The sequence below is a fragment of the Pteropus alecto genome, unplaced genomic scaffold (assembly GCF_000325575.1).
Source record: "Pteropus alecto unplaced genomic scaffold, ASM32557v1 scaffold125, whole genome shotgun sequence".
Classification (NCBI taxonomy): Eukaryota; Metazoa; Chordata; class Mammalia; order Chiroptera; family Pteropodidae; genus Pteropus; species Pteropus alecto.
The window spans coordinates 2,615,981-2,630,819 of record NW_006436888.1 but is presented as its reverse complement, the minus strand read 5'-3'; the positions used below and the strand labels follow the sequence as shown (position 1 = coordinate 2,630,819).

General features: G+C 47.8%; 1 protein-coding gene across 1 annotated transcript in view; it reads left to right on the top strand.

Moving 5' to 3' along the window:
• Positions 1 to 14,839, top strand: part of FHAD1 (forkhead associated phosphopeptide binding domain 1) — a 110,160-nt gene that overhangs the window by 28,955 nt on the left and 66,366 nt on the right. The window contains exons 4-6 of the mRNA XM_025048631.1: positions 940 to 1,207; positions 7,745 to 7,854; positions 10,812 to 11,048. Of these exons, the coding sequence (XP_024904399.1) occupies positions 940 to 1,207; positions 7,745 to 7,854; positions 10,812 to 11,048 (615 nt within the window). The remainder of the gene's footprint in view (positions 1 to 939; positions 1,208 to 7,744; positions 7,855 to 10,811; positions 11,049 to 14,839) is intronic.

The following is a 14,839-nucleotide window of genomic DNA, read 5'->3' as shown; positions in this document are numbered from 1 at the left end:
TCCCCAGCCTCCCTTGTAACACAGGAATAAGGAGACGTCCTCCCCTGAAGGACTGTGGTGAGGAAGAGACAGTGAAGTGCAGTAAATGACAGCAGGCGGAGCCACCACTAAGCATGAAACCAAGACAAGAGCCAGGTGTCAGAACCTCCTGCTTAGCGTGCGCTTCTCCGTGGTGGGATGGATTTTGATGTGCTATTCATCCTAAGGAGCTACAAATATCATACCCCAGGGTTAGACAGGGGGGTTCCCTAGATAAATATTTATGGAGCATCTGTTGGGAATCAGGTGCGCTGGGTGTTGAGGATCAAAGAGGTTAGGGAGACAGTCGGGTCCCTGCCATCCCAGAGCTCTCGGCTTCAGGGGGCAGATGGGGTCGGAGTGGCAGGGGGCAGGACAGTGCAGGCGAAGAGAAAGCAGCCCGTGGGGGCCTCACACACTCGAATCTCCATGACTTGCTCGTTTGTTCTGTCAACCAGTATTTGAAGGCCTACTCCATGTGTGCCAGGCATTTATTCCAAGTGCCGAGGATACATGCTGATCAAGATAGACCAAAAGCCCTTGTCCTGTTAGAGGTGACATTCTGCCAGCTCAGCAGCTCACCAGCAAATCGAGTATCTTCGGAAAGTCAGTAGGTCTGGCTCAGCCTCAGTCTGGCTCAGCCTCAGTCTCATCGAAGAGCACTGGGTGATTTAAATGAGTTGATGCATGGGAACTCCTTGGCAGGGTGCCTGTCATGACGGCTGCACCCAATAAATGGTGGTGTGGCACGTGCAATGAGGCCCGTGGTGGGGACTACCATCTCAACCTTGGAAAGAGTCTGGGGGAAGTGACTTAAGAGCCAAGACCTAGGACTGCAGATCATGTGGCTGGGACAAAGGGCTGGAGGCCACCCTAGCCGTCGTCACCTCCCCTGACCCTCCCGTCTGCCCCCCCCCACAGGTCTCCTTCCCATGGGCCAGGGGTCCAACACCTTGGCCAAGGCCGTCGCCACCTTGGGCCACACAGCAGCCAAAGCAGTCCCCCTCGCCACCGCAGATGCCTTTTCACCCAGGCGTCCGGCCAGTGCCAGTGCAGAGGAGCTGGTCCCAGGGGTTCCCCAGACCCACCAAGGCCCCGCCTGCCTCCCAGAAGCGGCCTGTGAGTGCCAACGGGAAGATGTTTTCCTTCGTGGTGAACAGCGCCCACCGGCCTCCCGTCATCAAGCAAGGTATTTCACAGGCACTTCTGCCACTGGCTTAGGGGACGGGCTTATAGCCACGAGGGTGGGTCTTGCTTTTTGCTTATTTTCTCTGATTCTAAACGTAGAACATAGTCAATTGTGAAAAAAAAAATTGGGATAAATAGGAAGTAAGAAAAGAGTTGAAGATCAGCGTCACCCTTGTCACCTGATTCTCCCTGTAGACTTCTTGGCGCAAGTCCCTCCAGACTTTGCACATATACGCACGTCGGTACCTCTCTGATGAGTGTGTGTGTGCATGCGCGCGTGTGCACATACATATGAATGTGTGGCAGGACCTACATTTACACACTTTGACTCAGATGTGCAGAAATATTGGTAACTGAAATTCCCCCTTGCCTTAGGAGGTTTTTAAATATTTCTTACCATTTTACAGTTGAAAGGACACTGACGCTTATCGAGGAAAATTACTTCCCCAGAGGTGACATATTCAATCTAATCCAGTCTAATGTTTTTCAGTCAAACTTAAGTCTGGCTATCTCCGTGACCGTCACTCACAGCCTGGTCACTCTGGGGACACACAGCCTTCAGGGTTTCTTTCCCTCGCTCTCTCCCCCGGAAGGCCTCACGGGACGTGGGGAGGCGGCTTCCTGTCTGTCATCGTCCTTTTGACCTCAGCAGCCTCACTGCCAGAGCAGCCGCGTTGACTTAGTTCCCGGCATGATTCCTGGGTTTCCTCCGTGGCCTCTGCTTTGAAGGTCCCATTCTCTGTCCTTCGCGTCCCAGCCCCAGAGCCCTCTGAGGACACCCAGGTCTCTCAGTGGCTCCACACCTGCCCTGGCCTCGCCCAGGACCATTCACCTAGTCACCTCCTTCAGCCGAGCAAACAATAGTTATTATTATGAAATATACTAACTAAGGAGTAAGTGAATCTCTACAGTTGACATCATCATCACCATCACCATCATCATCATCATCATCATCATCAAATGAATCTCAGTGGCTCCACACCTGCCCTGGCCTCGCCCAGGGCCATTCACCTAGTCACCTGCTTCAGCCGTGCAAACAATAGTTATTATTATGAAATATGCTAACTAAGGAGTAAATGAATCTCTACAGTTTACATCATCATCATCACCATCATCATCATCATCAAATGAACGCTCATGTACCTACCACTCAAGTTAAAAAATTACTCTGCCATTTCTCCCCAACATTTTAATATGAAAATTTTCTAACATATGACAAAGCAAAAAGAATTTTATAGAGAACTCCCCCACATACCTAATTCTACCATTAACCGTCTTCTGTCCTCTTTATTGCATATCTATCGGTCTTTCCATCCTTCTGTTCATTCATTAATCCACCTTATTTTTGATGCATTTCAAAATAAGTTACACACATCTATAGTCTTCTCCCTAAGTATTTTAGCATATGTACCATTAACTAAAGTGCAACAGTTTTTCTTTTTGATGTGAAATTAACATAATATGTATTAGTTATCGATTATTACATAACAAATTCTCCCCAAATTTAGGAGCCTAAGGCAAAAATCAATAATAAATAAAAGAATTATCTTAGTCCATGTGGGTCAGGCACGTGGCAGCATCTGAGCTGGGTGGCTGCGGCTCACGGTCTCCTGTTGGGCTGCAGTCATTCGAAGGCTTGACCGGGGCTGGAGAATCTGATTCCAAGACGGGGCCCTCACATGGCTGTCAGCAGGAGGTTTCAGCTCCTTGCCACATGACGCCTCTCCAGAGAGCTACTGGAGTGTCCTCATGACATGGTAGTTGGCTCCTCCTGAGCCAGCGGTCCACGAGAGCCAGATGGAAATTGCAGTGTCTCTTATGACCAAGCCTCAAAAGTCACGCTCTGTCATTTCTGCAGTATCCTGTTGGTTACACAGTCAGCTATGTCCAGTATGGGACGAGACTGCACATGGGCCTGAAAACCAAGAGGCGAGAATTCTCGGTGGTCATCTCTGAGGCCAGCTACCACACTCTGCCCTCTGGTCCTCAATGATTCACCCCCCTCCCACATGTTAAGGTGCCCTCACCCTCTGCCAAGGCCCCCAGAGTCTCACTCCACTATGGCATCGGCTCAAATTCCAGAATCTCACCTAAATTAAGTCCAGGTACAAACAAAGCTCACGGGTGTAGTTTAAGTTCAGCCCGAGTGCTGTTTCTAGTGATCTGAAGACCTGTGAACTACAGAGACAGCTCATCTGTCCCTCCCACCCAACATATATTGCTGGGACAGATACAGCATAACTGCTGTGGGTGCTCCTCTTGTCCAAAAAGGGGGAAAGACAGGAAACACACAGGAGGCACTGGCCCAAAGCAGTTCTGAAATCCAGCCAGAAAAACGTTGGCAGTTTCTCGTTCAGGCTTTAATCCTACCCTTCCCCAGAAATGACTGTTCGTGGCTCTCGTCTCGACACTCCTGTCCCTTAGTTCTGTCCTCTGAGTTGTTCTCCTCATACCATGAAAGAGTAGCATATATTTGCAGCTATAGAATTTATAAGCTGCTTCCTGCCTGTAGAAGCATGGGGGGCCAAAAGCTGCTTTTACTTTTGTGAGCCTCTGTCAGAAGTTGGCAGTGTTTCTTCTTGGGGTTCACCATAGCAGGCAAAAGGCATGGAATGGATATTCCTGTTCTAGAATTTCCAATAAACAGAATCATGTAGTTTATATTCTCTTGTGAAAGGCTTTTTCACTCAGCATAATGTTTCTGAGATTCATCCATTTCTATGTATCATGAGTTTGTTCCTTTTAATTGTCAAGAAATTCTGTTGTGTGAACATGGAATTTTTTAATCTATTCTTTTATTATTGGACATGTGAGCTGTTTCTTTTTTCTTTCTTTCTTTCTTTTTCTTACCCAGCTGCTTTAACTTTTCCACCAGCATGGGGATTCCTGCTCAGGGCAACCTACTGCTCCTCGGTTGAATGACCTGTATGTATATGGCATCAAACAGACTATGCCGAATACATTTTAAATAAGCCACAGGCCTTGTGACAATCATTAATGCATCACAGGGGCCTCAAGAATTTGACTAGATATTATAGTCAAAGCCTGCTCCAGAAGAGGTTTTATAAAAATCTCATTTCTCCCTTTTCCCTTCTTTTTAAACCCAGTTATAGATGTTGGCAGGAAAGGAGGTATTAGGTTAAGAAGAGGGAAAATATGCTAGTCCTGTGCTTTCTGACACGGTAGCCACCAGCCACACATGGCTGTTGGTCACCTGGGATGTGGCTAGCATGACCGAGGAACAACGTGTTTAATTCTAATTAATTTAAATTTAAAAAACTGATATTTGATTCAGTTTGTTGGAAGGTTTGAAGTATGCCTGGAACATCTCGGGTATGCAAATCTATTTTTCCAACTGTAAATTTTTGTGAAATCTAAATTCAGATTGAGTCTTTCCATTGAAAATTTAGCTTCCAAATTGAGATGCACCGTGAATGTAAAATAAACCCTAGATTTGAAATACTTAGTACCAAAAAGAAAAATAATATAGAATAGCTCAATATTTTTTGTCTTGATTACATGTTGAAATGATATTTTCCTATATTAAATAAAAGATATCACTAAAATTAATTTCATCTCTTCTTTTTACGTTTTCATGTGACTACTAGAAAGTTTTAAATTGCATATGTAGCTCACATGGTTTTTCTGTCAGACAAGGCTGCCCTTGTCAGTTTAGCACCAGCTGCACGGGATCCAAGAGAGTGAGGTGGGGTAAGTGAGCTTCAAATGAAAGCTCTCTCACCATCGAGTCAGTTGGGGGAAGAGGAGGGAGAGAATGGGCAGCCTCCTCCCGACGTGGAGGGGAAGACGGAAGGAGAACAGAGTATTTGAGAGAGAGCCGCCATCTCGGTCCTTGGGGCCCGAGGCTTGCACCCCACCCACGTGCACAGAAGCTGAGAGAACGTGGAATGCATGTTCTCAGGGTGCTGTGAGCACTCCCGCTTTCCAGACGCTGAGACCAGGGCATCCGCTGGCACCCAGCAGGGCCTCCGCCCTGAGACCCGCCGTCTGGCGGAGCCGCAGGCCTCTACCTGGTGCCGGGAAACCCAAGTGAGTGTGTCAGTGGGTGGGCGGGGAGCTTTCTCTTCTCAGCGATTTCTAGGGGAGACCGACTTGTCTCACTTTGCCCAGGACTCTCATGGTGAGGGCACTGAAAGTCCCCGACCCCAGGAAACCTCTCAATCCGGGGCGAACCGGGACAGATGGTCACCTTAACTGTTTCATTCGCTCCCTCACTGATGAGTTCACCACTCTAGGGGGGCATGGCGGGGGCGGGGGTGTGGAACCTGTTACTGCCGGGAGGTTCGTGTGCCCTGGTTCCGGAGCCAGACCGGCTGGCTCAGACCCTGACTTCGCCCCTGACCGGATGTGTGGCCTCAGGCACGTTGGTTTCTCAGCATCTCAGCAGGGCCGGCCACAGTACCTGCCTCACAGCGTGGTCCTGGGAGCTAGCGTTTACACAGGGAAGGCACTGGTGGCCGACGAGCCTTTCATGAGTTGTTATGAGTGTGGGCCCGGCATGGCGCTTTCATTCTCAAACAATACTCCTGGGCACCTTTCCCCACTGGTACGTGCCAAATGGAACCGAGAGAGGTCGGGTTTAACCTCCTCCTAGCCGTGTGAGCTTGGGCGGAGGTTTTCTCTCTCTGTGCGCCAGTTCGCACATCTGTAAAATACGATTAGTAAACTCATTTCGAGGGCCACAAACTGAGACATGGTCCTCAGCCACATAGTCAGGGAGATCGACATTAACAAAACGATCACAGAACAGCATCTATAAAGTGATAACACCTGGCAGGAGAGGTACTTGGTGCCCCTTGAGCTCATGATTGTAGGACTTGACTTAGTTGAGGGATCAGGAAGGTGTCCCCGAAGGAGTGACACTCAAGCCGAGGGCCAAAAGGCAAGGGACATCGACTAAGTGCACAGGGAGCGGCAATCTCGGTGGAAGGGAGAGTGGGTGCCGGGGCCGGGTGGTGGGCGAGGCGGAGTGAGCGAGAGGAGACGGTCGGTGTGGCTGAAGGGTGTGCTCCCAGAGGAACGGGGCTCAAGACCACGTAAAAAGGTCAATGAGAAGTGACCTCCAGTGTCAGGCAGGGAGGGGACGTGACCCAAGGTCCAGCTACACGAGGCGGTATCTGACGTTGGATACGTTCACCACCACAGGGAAAGCGACCTGGGCATAATCGAGAAGGGTTCTGCTTGTTTGAGACCTGGGGTTGGGAGGTGGCGGGGAATTACTGGCTCTAAAACACATCAATAGAAAATGCAGAATCAGAATTAATAAGTGATCGAACAACTGTCCACAAACGTGACTGTGCATACTTCATTAATGGTTAATGTTGACACGCATTAATGTTTCATCACCTTTGAAAACAATTGGTTCCGTTTCTCACTTCACGAGAAGACAAGAATGTGCCCAGAAATCAGAGTCAGTTGGAAATTTAAAATACAGCCCTCAGAGCCAAGTAATCTCGAAAGCAGAGTTACAGAAATCCTTTCAAAACTTTCTGCACCAAAAAAAAATGTATTCAGTGTAAATGTGAATAAATCGTGATATGTTTGGTGTGGTATAGAGTGGGACTTCCAACATAACAATGCCAGAACCCCTGAAAGTCATTTTAACAGCCCTTGCGACATCAGGGGTAAATTAAAAAAAAAATCAGAAAAACAAAATATCTGTCAATAGATTCTAGTTAAATTCATTTCAGCACATTGTACAATGGACTACGAAGCTGCCATTAAAGAATGCAGTATACCCACAAATACTGATGTGGGAAGATGTTTTGCTATATTGTCAGGTGAAAAGGCAAGCTGGAGAAAAATCTCTGCAATATAAATACATTTTTTGTGTTTTTTTTTGTTGTTTTTTTTGAAGATGTAATTGGGATTAAAAATTAGCTAACAATTAGTGCTAAATGCTCAACGCCAGGGGCAGGAAACTTTTTCTGTAAAGAGCCCATAGCAAACATTTTATCTTTGTGGGCCATGTCATCTCCATCAATATGACTCAACTCTGCCTTTGCAGTGGAAAGCAGAAGCAGACAATAGGTAAATGAACGTGTTGGGCTACGTTTTTAAAAAAAACTTTATTTACAAAAACAGACAGAGGGCCAGACTTGTCCCTAGGGCCTTATTTTGCCAACCCCTGCCCTACCGTTATTTAATCCTCAAATAGGCCTTTATAACAAAGACCATTAGTGACTCTAAATTATGTACGTGTAAACTAAGGCTTAGAGAGAGTAAATGACCCGCCCAAGGTCATCAGCTCTTTATGTGGCACAGAACAAAGTCTGGAAAGAGACACATCAAAGTGAATCAGCCCAGTTAACAATGGGAGCGAGGTATGAGGTGGCTTTTTCCCTTTTGAACACTTTCCTTGTTTTCCAAGGAACATATACACAGCTTCGATCTTTTAATTATGTGAGACGTACGTGTAATGCACAGGAAGTGAATGTGAGGGTTAGCCTGAAAACCTTCTTTCAGACCTCGAGGATAGTCACAGTCTCCTCTGTGTTCTCTCTGCCCTTGTGGTTAGTGTGGAGGAATGTCATGGAGGTGTCGGAGCAATCGGTGACCGAGGGGATTCCCCAGGCAGGACCTTCCCGGGAGATTCCTGTGGACCAGGACCTGGCCCAGCAGGACAAGGTGAGGGGTCTCGGGGGGCGGACAGCCAGAGGGACGGCAGAGGGATCGCCACGGCCTCTTGTTCTCTGTGGCCTAGAAGCGCCATTTTTACTACTTCCAAGAAACCACTTCTTACTCCCAGGGCGTTCAACTCAAACTGGTGACTGCCCATTTTATCCCAAATAACAGCATCGACAGCCGCAATGGACTGAGCACCCACTGTGTGCTGGACCGTGTCCTGCGCACTTGACATTCAGTTAGCTCGTTCTTCTTCACGGTCTTCAAACCCGACTTTTACCCCCTTCACTTTACGGGTGAGGGAACTGATCATGCTCAGAGTTCAAGTAACTCGCTCGAGTTTGCACGGTGCGAGGGGCAGAGTGAGGATTCACGTCCGGGTCCGGTTAACTTCCAGGCCGGCCCTTCTGAGTCCCACACAGTAACTGGTCCACCACGATGGATGGGACAGTGGCGGGGAAAACACATTTCCTAGCAGGAAGAAGCGAGCACTGAGGTCGGAGAGAGAGACAGAACCAGAGAGGTGTAGAGCGTGAAACGGGAACGGGAACAGACAGGTGAATTCAAGTGATCCTGGGAAGGGTCCGGGGTGATCGCTCCCTTAGACACGGCCTGACAATTATCCTAGAAGAAGCGGCCGAATGACCTCTTGCTTTCCGTAAGGCCCAGGGCCTGAGCCAGCACCAAGCGCATCCAGAGTCTCTGAGGAGCAGAACCACGTGGGGTTCTTGTTAGACTCAGGAATATGCAACCTCAGGTTGCCGGTGGCTCTGACGCAGGTGTCCTGGGACCAGACTTTGAGAAATGTGGCAGTAAGGTGAGAGGCCAGGCTCGGAGGCTGTAGCAGTTAATCTGTTGCTGGGTAACGAGCCAGCCCAAAACTTAGTGGTTTATAACAGCAATTGTTTCTCAAAATCTGCAGGTTGACCTGGAAAGTTCTTCTGCTGGTGTCCCCTGGCCTCACTCACGTCACCACAGTCCGTGAGTGGCCTCGTAAGAGCTCGCGTAGAGAGTCTTTAACATCGCTTCCACCACGTTCAGTTGGTAGAAGCGGGTCACGGGGCCAACCCAGGTTTGGTGGGGGCAGGGGAGTAGATTCTACCACTCGATGGCAAAAGCGGCCAAGTATTCGTAGCCATTTCCCGATCTACCCCAGTTGTTACACTGAAAACACAGTGTAACCACATGTATATTTTTTCTATTTATGAGCCATTTATGCCCCGACTTGCCAGGACTCCTTCAAGTGCTTAAGCATTTATGGGCCCATCTTATTGGGAAATCTGAAGGCCGGCTCTCTTCAGGCATGGCTCAGCCCAGGAGCTCAGATGACGTCATTGCAACATTCCCACCACCAATCTCTCCCCGCCATCTCCCTCAGAAGCCAGGCTTTCTGCCACAGCCTGGCTTCGTGTGCTCCATGGAGAAGACAAACTCAAGCCAGCCAGCCTACAAATTTATAAAGTTTATCATCCAAAAGGAGTCAAGATCCTTCCCCTCTGTTTTCAACATGGGAGATCTCTGAGAAAACTAACTGACCAGTCTGGGTCACGTGCCCGTGGGGAGGTGGGACAGGAAGGAGCAGGGCACAGGGTTGTTTGCAGTCCTACCAAGACCTCGTGGAAGCGGGGACGCTCCCTCAAGGCAGGGCGCAGGGTCCTCACCCAGAAAGGCAGAAAGCACAGCTGGCTGCCACACCCTGCAGGCTTCTTTGTACTCCGGCGCCCAGCACAGGGCCTGGCACATAGTAGCTGCTCAATTAATGTTTGTTGCATGAATAATTCATAAGCACCTGGCTGAGCATGGAAGCTCTGGGTGACTAGTAATTGGGTAAAACAAAGCAGGCTGCCCCGGAGTACGGAATGTTTGATGCTCTCTCTTGACGTTTTGCCACACGCCTTGGCAAAGACCCAAAGAAAGACCCGTGGCAGCAGTTGGCAATGCCCGATGGGCTTCCTCATGATCCAAACCCTGTCCTTCCACGAGTCAGGGAGCTAAGAGTTGGTGAGGCTCCCTGGTCAGCTCCCCCGGCAATGAGCTGGCCTAGAAATTGCCCCTGACCTCCTTCCAACCAACAGAAAATTGTTAGAAGAGCAGGAATTCCTTCAAAAGCAGAAATTCGATAACTGCATTTGAAAATACATCTAGAGAGGTTCCTCCCCCGCCCCACCCCCCAGTCTTTCTGACATTGTATTGATGACTTCTGGTGAGAAGTTTGGGGATTTTCTTTTTTTTTTTTTTTCCTTTCAGGGGAAACCTTAAAATTCTGTGGCTGCAGAGCTTTTTCTTTTGGAAAGATAGAGAACTAGGTTAATTATACCTGCGGGTAAAGTCAGCCAGCAATTTGTTTTTTTCTAGCCCAGAGTCTGCGTGAGCCCACACAAATAAATCACCATTCCTGTCTCATTTACTTTCCAGATTCAGTTCCCGGAATACATTTTTACATCAATAACCAAAAGAGGCAGAGAGTACCAGGAGAGAGGAAGGAGGAAAAGAAATATTTCAGAATGTATTAGACTGCCAGAGTTAAAAATAGCCCTCGTTATAGTCAGAATGTGGTCGAATAGAATGTCGTTTTTCTAATTACCCTTCCTAGGTCTCCACTGTGTTGGGCTGAATGTTATTAAAAAAAAATAATAATAATATAAATAAACTTTCTAGCAACAACAGTTCCCAACTGGAATGCTTGTTCTCAGTATGGAAGTATAATTTTAGGGGAAAGGAAGGTTATAGTTCCTGCAAGGCATAAGCACCCATTTACAGGAGTCTGTATATAAGCAGATCATTTTAACCAGGTGAGGCTTTCCAGGTGACAGAGAGCCTTGAAAGCCTGTCTTTCCCCTCCCTGCCTGCCTTCGCCTTCCCATAAGAATTACACTGCATCTTTCCTACATTTTTATAAGTGGACACAGCCTTGCCCCCAGACCCACACCTAGTAAATGTCCCGTCTGGCCTCCACCCAGGATGAAATAATTCTTCTGCTGGGAAAAGAAGTCAGCCGTCTCTCAGATTTTGAACTGGACTCTAAGTACAAAGATGCCGTTATAGCCAGCCTGCAGAACGAAGTGGCCAGCCTGAGCCAGAAGCTGACGGAGACAACCACCTCCAGGCAGAGCGAGAGAGAGATCTCACAGAAGTTTCAGGTGCTGGACAAAAACATTGATGCCAAAGAGAAAGAGATCCAGAACTTGAAAAGCCAGGTAGGACCCAAAGCCTTGGAGTCATGACACAGGGTGACAGCTCTTGGGTAGAGAAGGGACCCACCCAAATAGTTAGGGAAGGTGTGGGCAGCCCAGCATGGTGGGTAAGAGCACACATCCCAGGGATTAGAGACCTGGCAGCTTCCTAGCCTAGTAAGAACAGTATCAACTTTGACTAAGGACCTGTCATGAGCAAGCACTGATACAAATGCTTTAGATGCTCACCGAAACCTCACGACCCCTGACACATACCGCTCCACAGACGAGGAGACCGAGACAGGCTCAGGGACGCCCGGTAACTTGTCACAACTTGCACCCCAAGTTAGCGGTGATGGTGCGATTTGAGCTCAGGTCTGCCTCCTTGCAGAGCCCATGCTCTCACCCCCCTACTTCATATTTCCACCCAACTCTGTTGCTTCAGTGACCACCTCTCACATCCACCCAGCCCCAGCCAGAGAGAGCTGTGGGCAGTTAGCTAGAGAGGGGAGGATGGACACCGCCCCACCCCCCACCCTGCCCCATGTTCTAACACTCATGCCTTTACCAAGCCCCTGAGGGCAGTTGCTGGCTCACTCGTGGGGAATTTCATCCAACAAAAATTCTCCACCTGAAATTTCTGGAATTACCAATCATGTTCTTTCTCTCGAAACTAGACCATTTTTTTTTAAGAACTACGTTAAAATTGGCCATAGATCGTGTACGTAAATTATATCTCAACAAAGTTGATTAAAAAAAAATTTAAAAAAACCTGGCCACTGACGAATGTTGGCCTCAGTGCATAATGCTGCTTAAAACGATGGCCGCACTTGGGGCCTCTGTTCTCTGGTTCCCTGGTACTGCCTCGCCTTTCTGCAATCAATTCAAGGTGCACAGTCTTGCTCCCGTGTCCTAGAAAAGGACGTAGGTCGCGCGTGGTGGACCTAGAAGATTCCTCCAGGAGGCTGTAAGCTCCATGAGGGCAAAGGCTGGGCCTGATCACCGTCCAGAACTCCGACGAGACCATGTCCGTCCATTTGTTCATTTGTTCATTCGTCCATCTGTTTATTCATTCATTCAAATAAATATTTGTAGTGTGCCTCTTCTGAGCCATGCCCTCTTCCAGACTCTGAGAATTCAGCAGAGAACGAGGCAGACGTGATCCTTGCCTTCCCCTGATTATACTCCAATGTGGGAGACAATGCTCTAACGTTTAAATGGACAAATGACTCTCTTTTGGACCTGTTTTTGAAAAAAAAAAAAAAAACAATAAAAGCAGCAGGTCCCGTAGGAACTCTACTGCAAATAGCTAGCTACCTTGATATGTGGCTGACTCACTGATGAGCATCTTTTGAGCATCAATTTGGCCATTGGATGGAGAAAGATCCCTTTCAGTTATTCTCCCATTTCAGAGCTTTCCTGAGCAAAAGTGACATGTCTTGTCCAGATACATGAACAAAGATGAATAATTCCCACATATATTTTTTTTTTTTGTAGTCGAAAATGTATTAGACATATAACATTGTGCAATTCCCACAAATCTTTTAGTGTCAGCGGGTCACGATTTGGGTATTATTTAAAGTGGCTAGTGATGTCTGGAAAAAGGGTTTTGTTGGTTTTTTTTTTACAAAGAAATTATCTAGAAATAATGACACCGACTCATCATTCTGTTGCCTTCTCCCACCCCTTGATCTTCACTTATAACCGAAGGAGAATATTTTGTAACAAGGCATATCTGAACTAGAGGCTGCAGTTGGTTTGTCCGCTCACATTTTCGTTTCTTAAATAATCTATCACCTACGGAACATTCAGCCTGAAGTATAAATCACATGGCAGGTCAATTTATTGGTCTGATTATTTTATATGCTCTCCGTGGTCCCCTGACAGCATGCACATAATGATTTGCTCTCAAAGGCCGTTGATCTGCTACAGTACCACTAGGAAACAGTTCCCTCCGTGCGTTCTTACACACCTGTGCTTGAAGCAATCACTCCTGAAACACTTAACTTTCTTATCATTCAGTGTCTGTTTTATTGCACAGTGTTACAGACGTTAAACTTCTTGGTATTTATGCCAATGACAACATGGATACTTATTTTGGCAGTGGAAGAAATTAAGGGATTTTGAAGACTATTTGGAGTTTCCCCACAATCTAAAATCCTAAGACTCTGATACTTAGATTGACTATTTTATATCTGTCAAGAGCACTGGAGTCTTTAGTGGGGCAGTGTATGTTTTCTCTTTCCTTCTGGAAGTTTGTGTTTTGCCTTTGGTATCATGCAAATAAAAGCATTAATCCGAGAGGAGCTAATTTTAATTATTCCAAGTACCTGTTATGGAAAAGTTATGTTTCCCCAACAGAAAACAGTAAGAGGTAAAATAAATGTTTTCACTCAAAGTTTCCAAAGAACAAATGTGCAAAAATATAGCCATGGGGAGGGTGAGGGACAGAGTGCTGTGTTCCCCCGACCTTCTAGCGTTACCCCCTCCCCAATGTCTCAGATGCCCTGAGACAGGGAAAAAAAAAAAATAAGTGTAACTTTTCCAAATGTGATGGCCTCTGAACCACTGATGGTGCATGAGAAGAGTCAGCAAATGAAATGAAACCTTGACGGTTCTGTTAATTCCACCAGAGTAATAATGACAAGGTTTTCCAGGGACAGAAACCAAGGACGAAGTCCCTGCGTGCCACCTGGTGGCGAGGCCCTCACCCACATTATGCGAGCGTGCCCCACCCCCATGACGTCTTTATGCTGCGCCTACAGCATGACACACCGGTGAACAGGGATTCCTGTATTTCCTCCGAAATGACAATCGCGCTGGTGCTCAGGCGAGCCTCGACAGGCCTGGCAAATGCCCGAAACATTTTACCGATCTACCTGCCCCCAAGGCAGACGAGAGCCACTGAAGCACAAGCACACCGTGTCGCATCAGGCGGGAAGATAGGCACAGCGGACACCTAGATGCCACGTGCCCGCCATGCTCCGAGCACTCGCACACACAGTAACCAGTTTCCTTCGACTATCAGATTGGGACCGTTGTCACCCATTTACCGAATGAAAAAAATGAGACAGACTGTGACATCCTCCTCGTTGTCACACAGCCCGGAAGCGGCGGAGACAGCATCGGAAGGCCACAGTCCGGCTCCCGAGTCCACACTATGCTTCACAGCCCCAGGCTTTTAATGCTAGGTCCTAGAGCCATGCAGCAAGGTGGAAAGTACTGGAACCAGGCAGCTAAAATCCAGATCTAAATCGTAACTCCGCCTCTGACTAGCCGTGTGACCCCAAGCAGGTGACCTCGCCTCTCTGAGTCTCACTTGGCTCACTTAGAGAATGGGAGCATAAATGGAACCATCAGCCTTGAGCAATGCTGTGAGGAGCTGTCAAAGAAGTAACATCTGTGAACAGGTTCTCTGAGCTCTGGAATGTTCTGCGAGATACGAGCCATTGTTATGATCATTGGAGCAAATTAATTTTATAACCTGCTCCCCTCTCTCAAACTTTGCTCTGTATCCAGGCAGTGCTTGATGATCTGGAACCAAGGCCTGGTCTATTTATAGCTGAGAGTCCGAAGGTTGTAGAGGGGCTCCTTACGGAACCAGGCGTCCGCAGTGGTAGCTGCATCCCCAGTGGTAGCAGAGCCCCTGTGTGGGCACGCAGATAAACGTTCATGTTTTGGTCACATGTGAAACAGTGGTCACTGAAGGAACAGGCCCTCTCCTGCCCTTTCCACTAGTTAAAACTAAAATGCTTGGTTTCCCCGACACCCCAACCCAAGATCAATCGGACTTCTTTTGTTCAACCCTGGAAAAA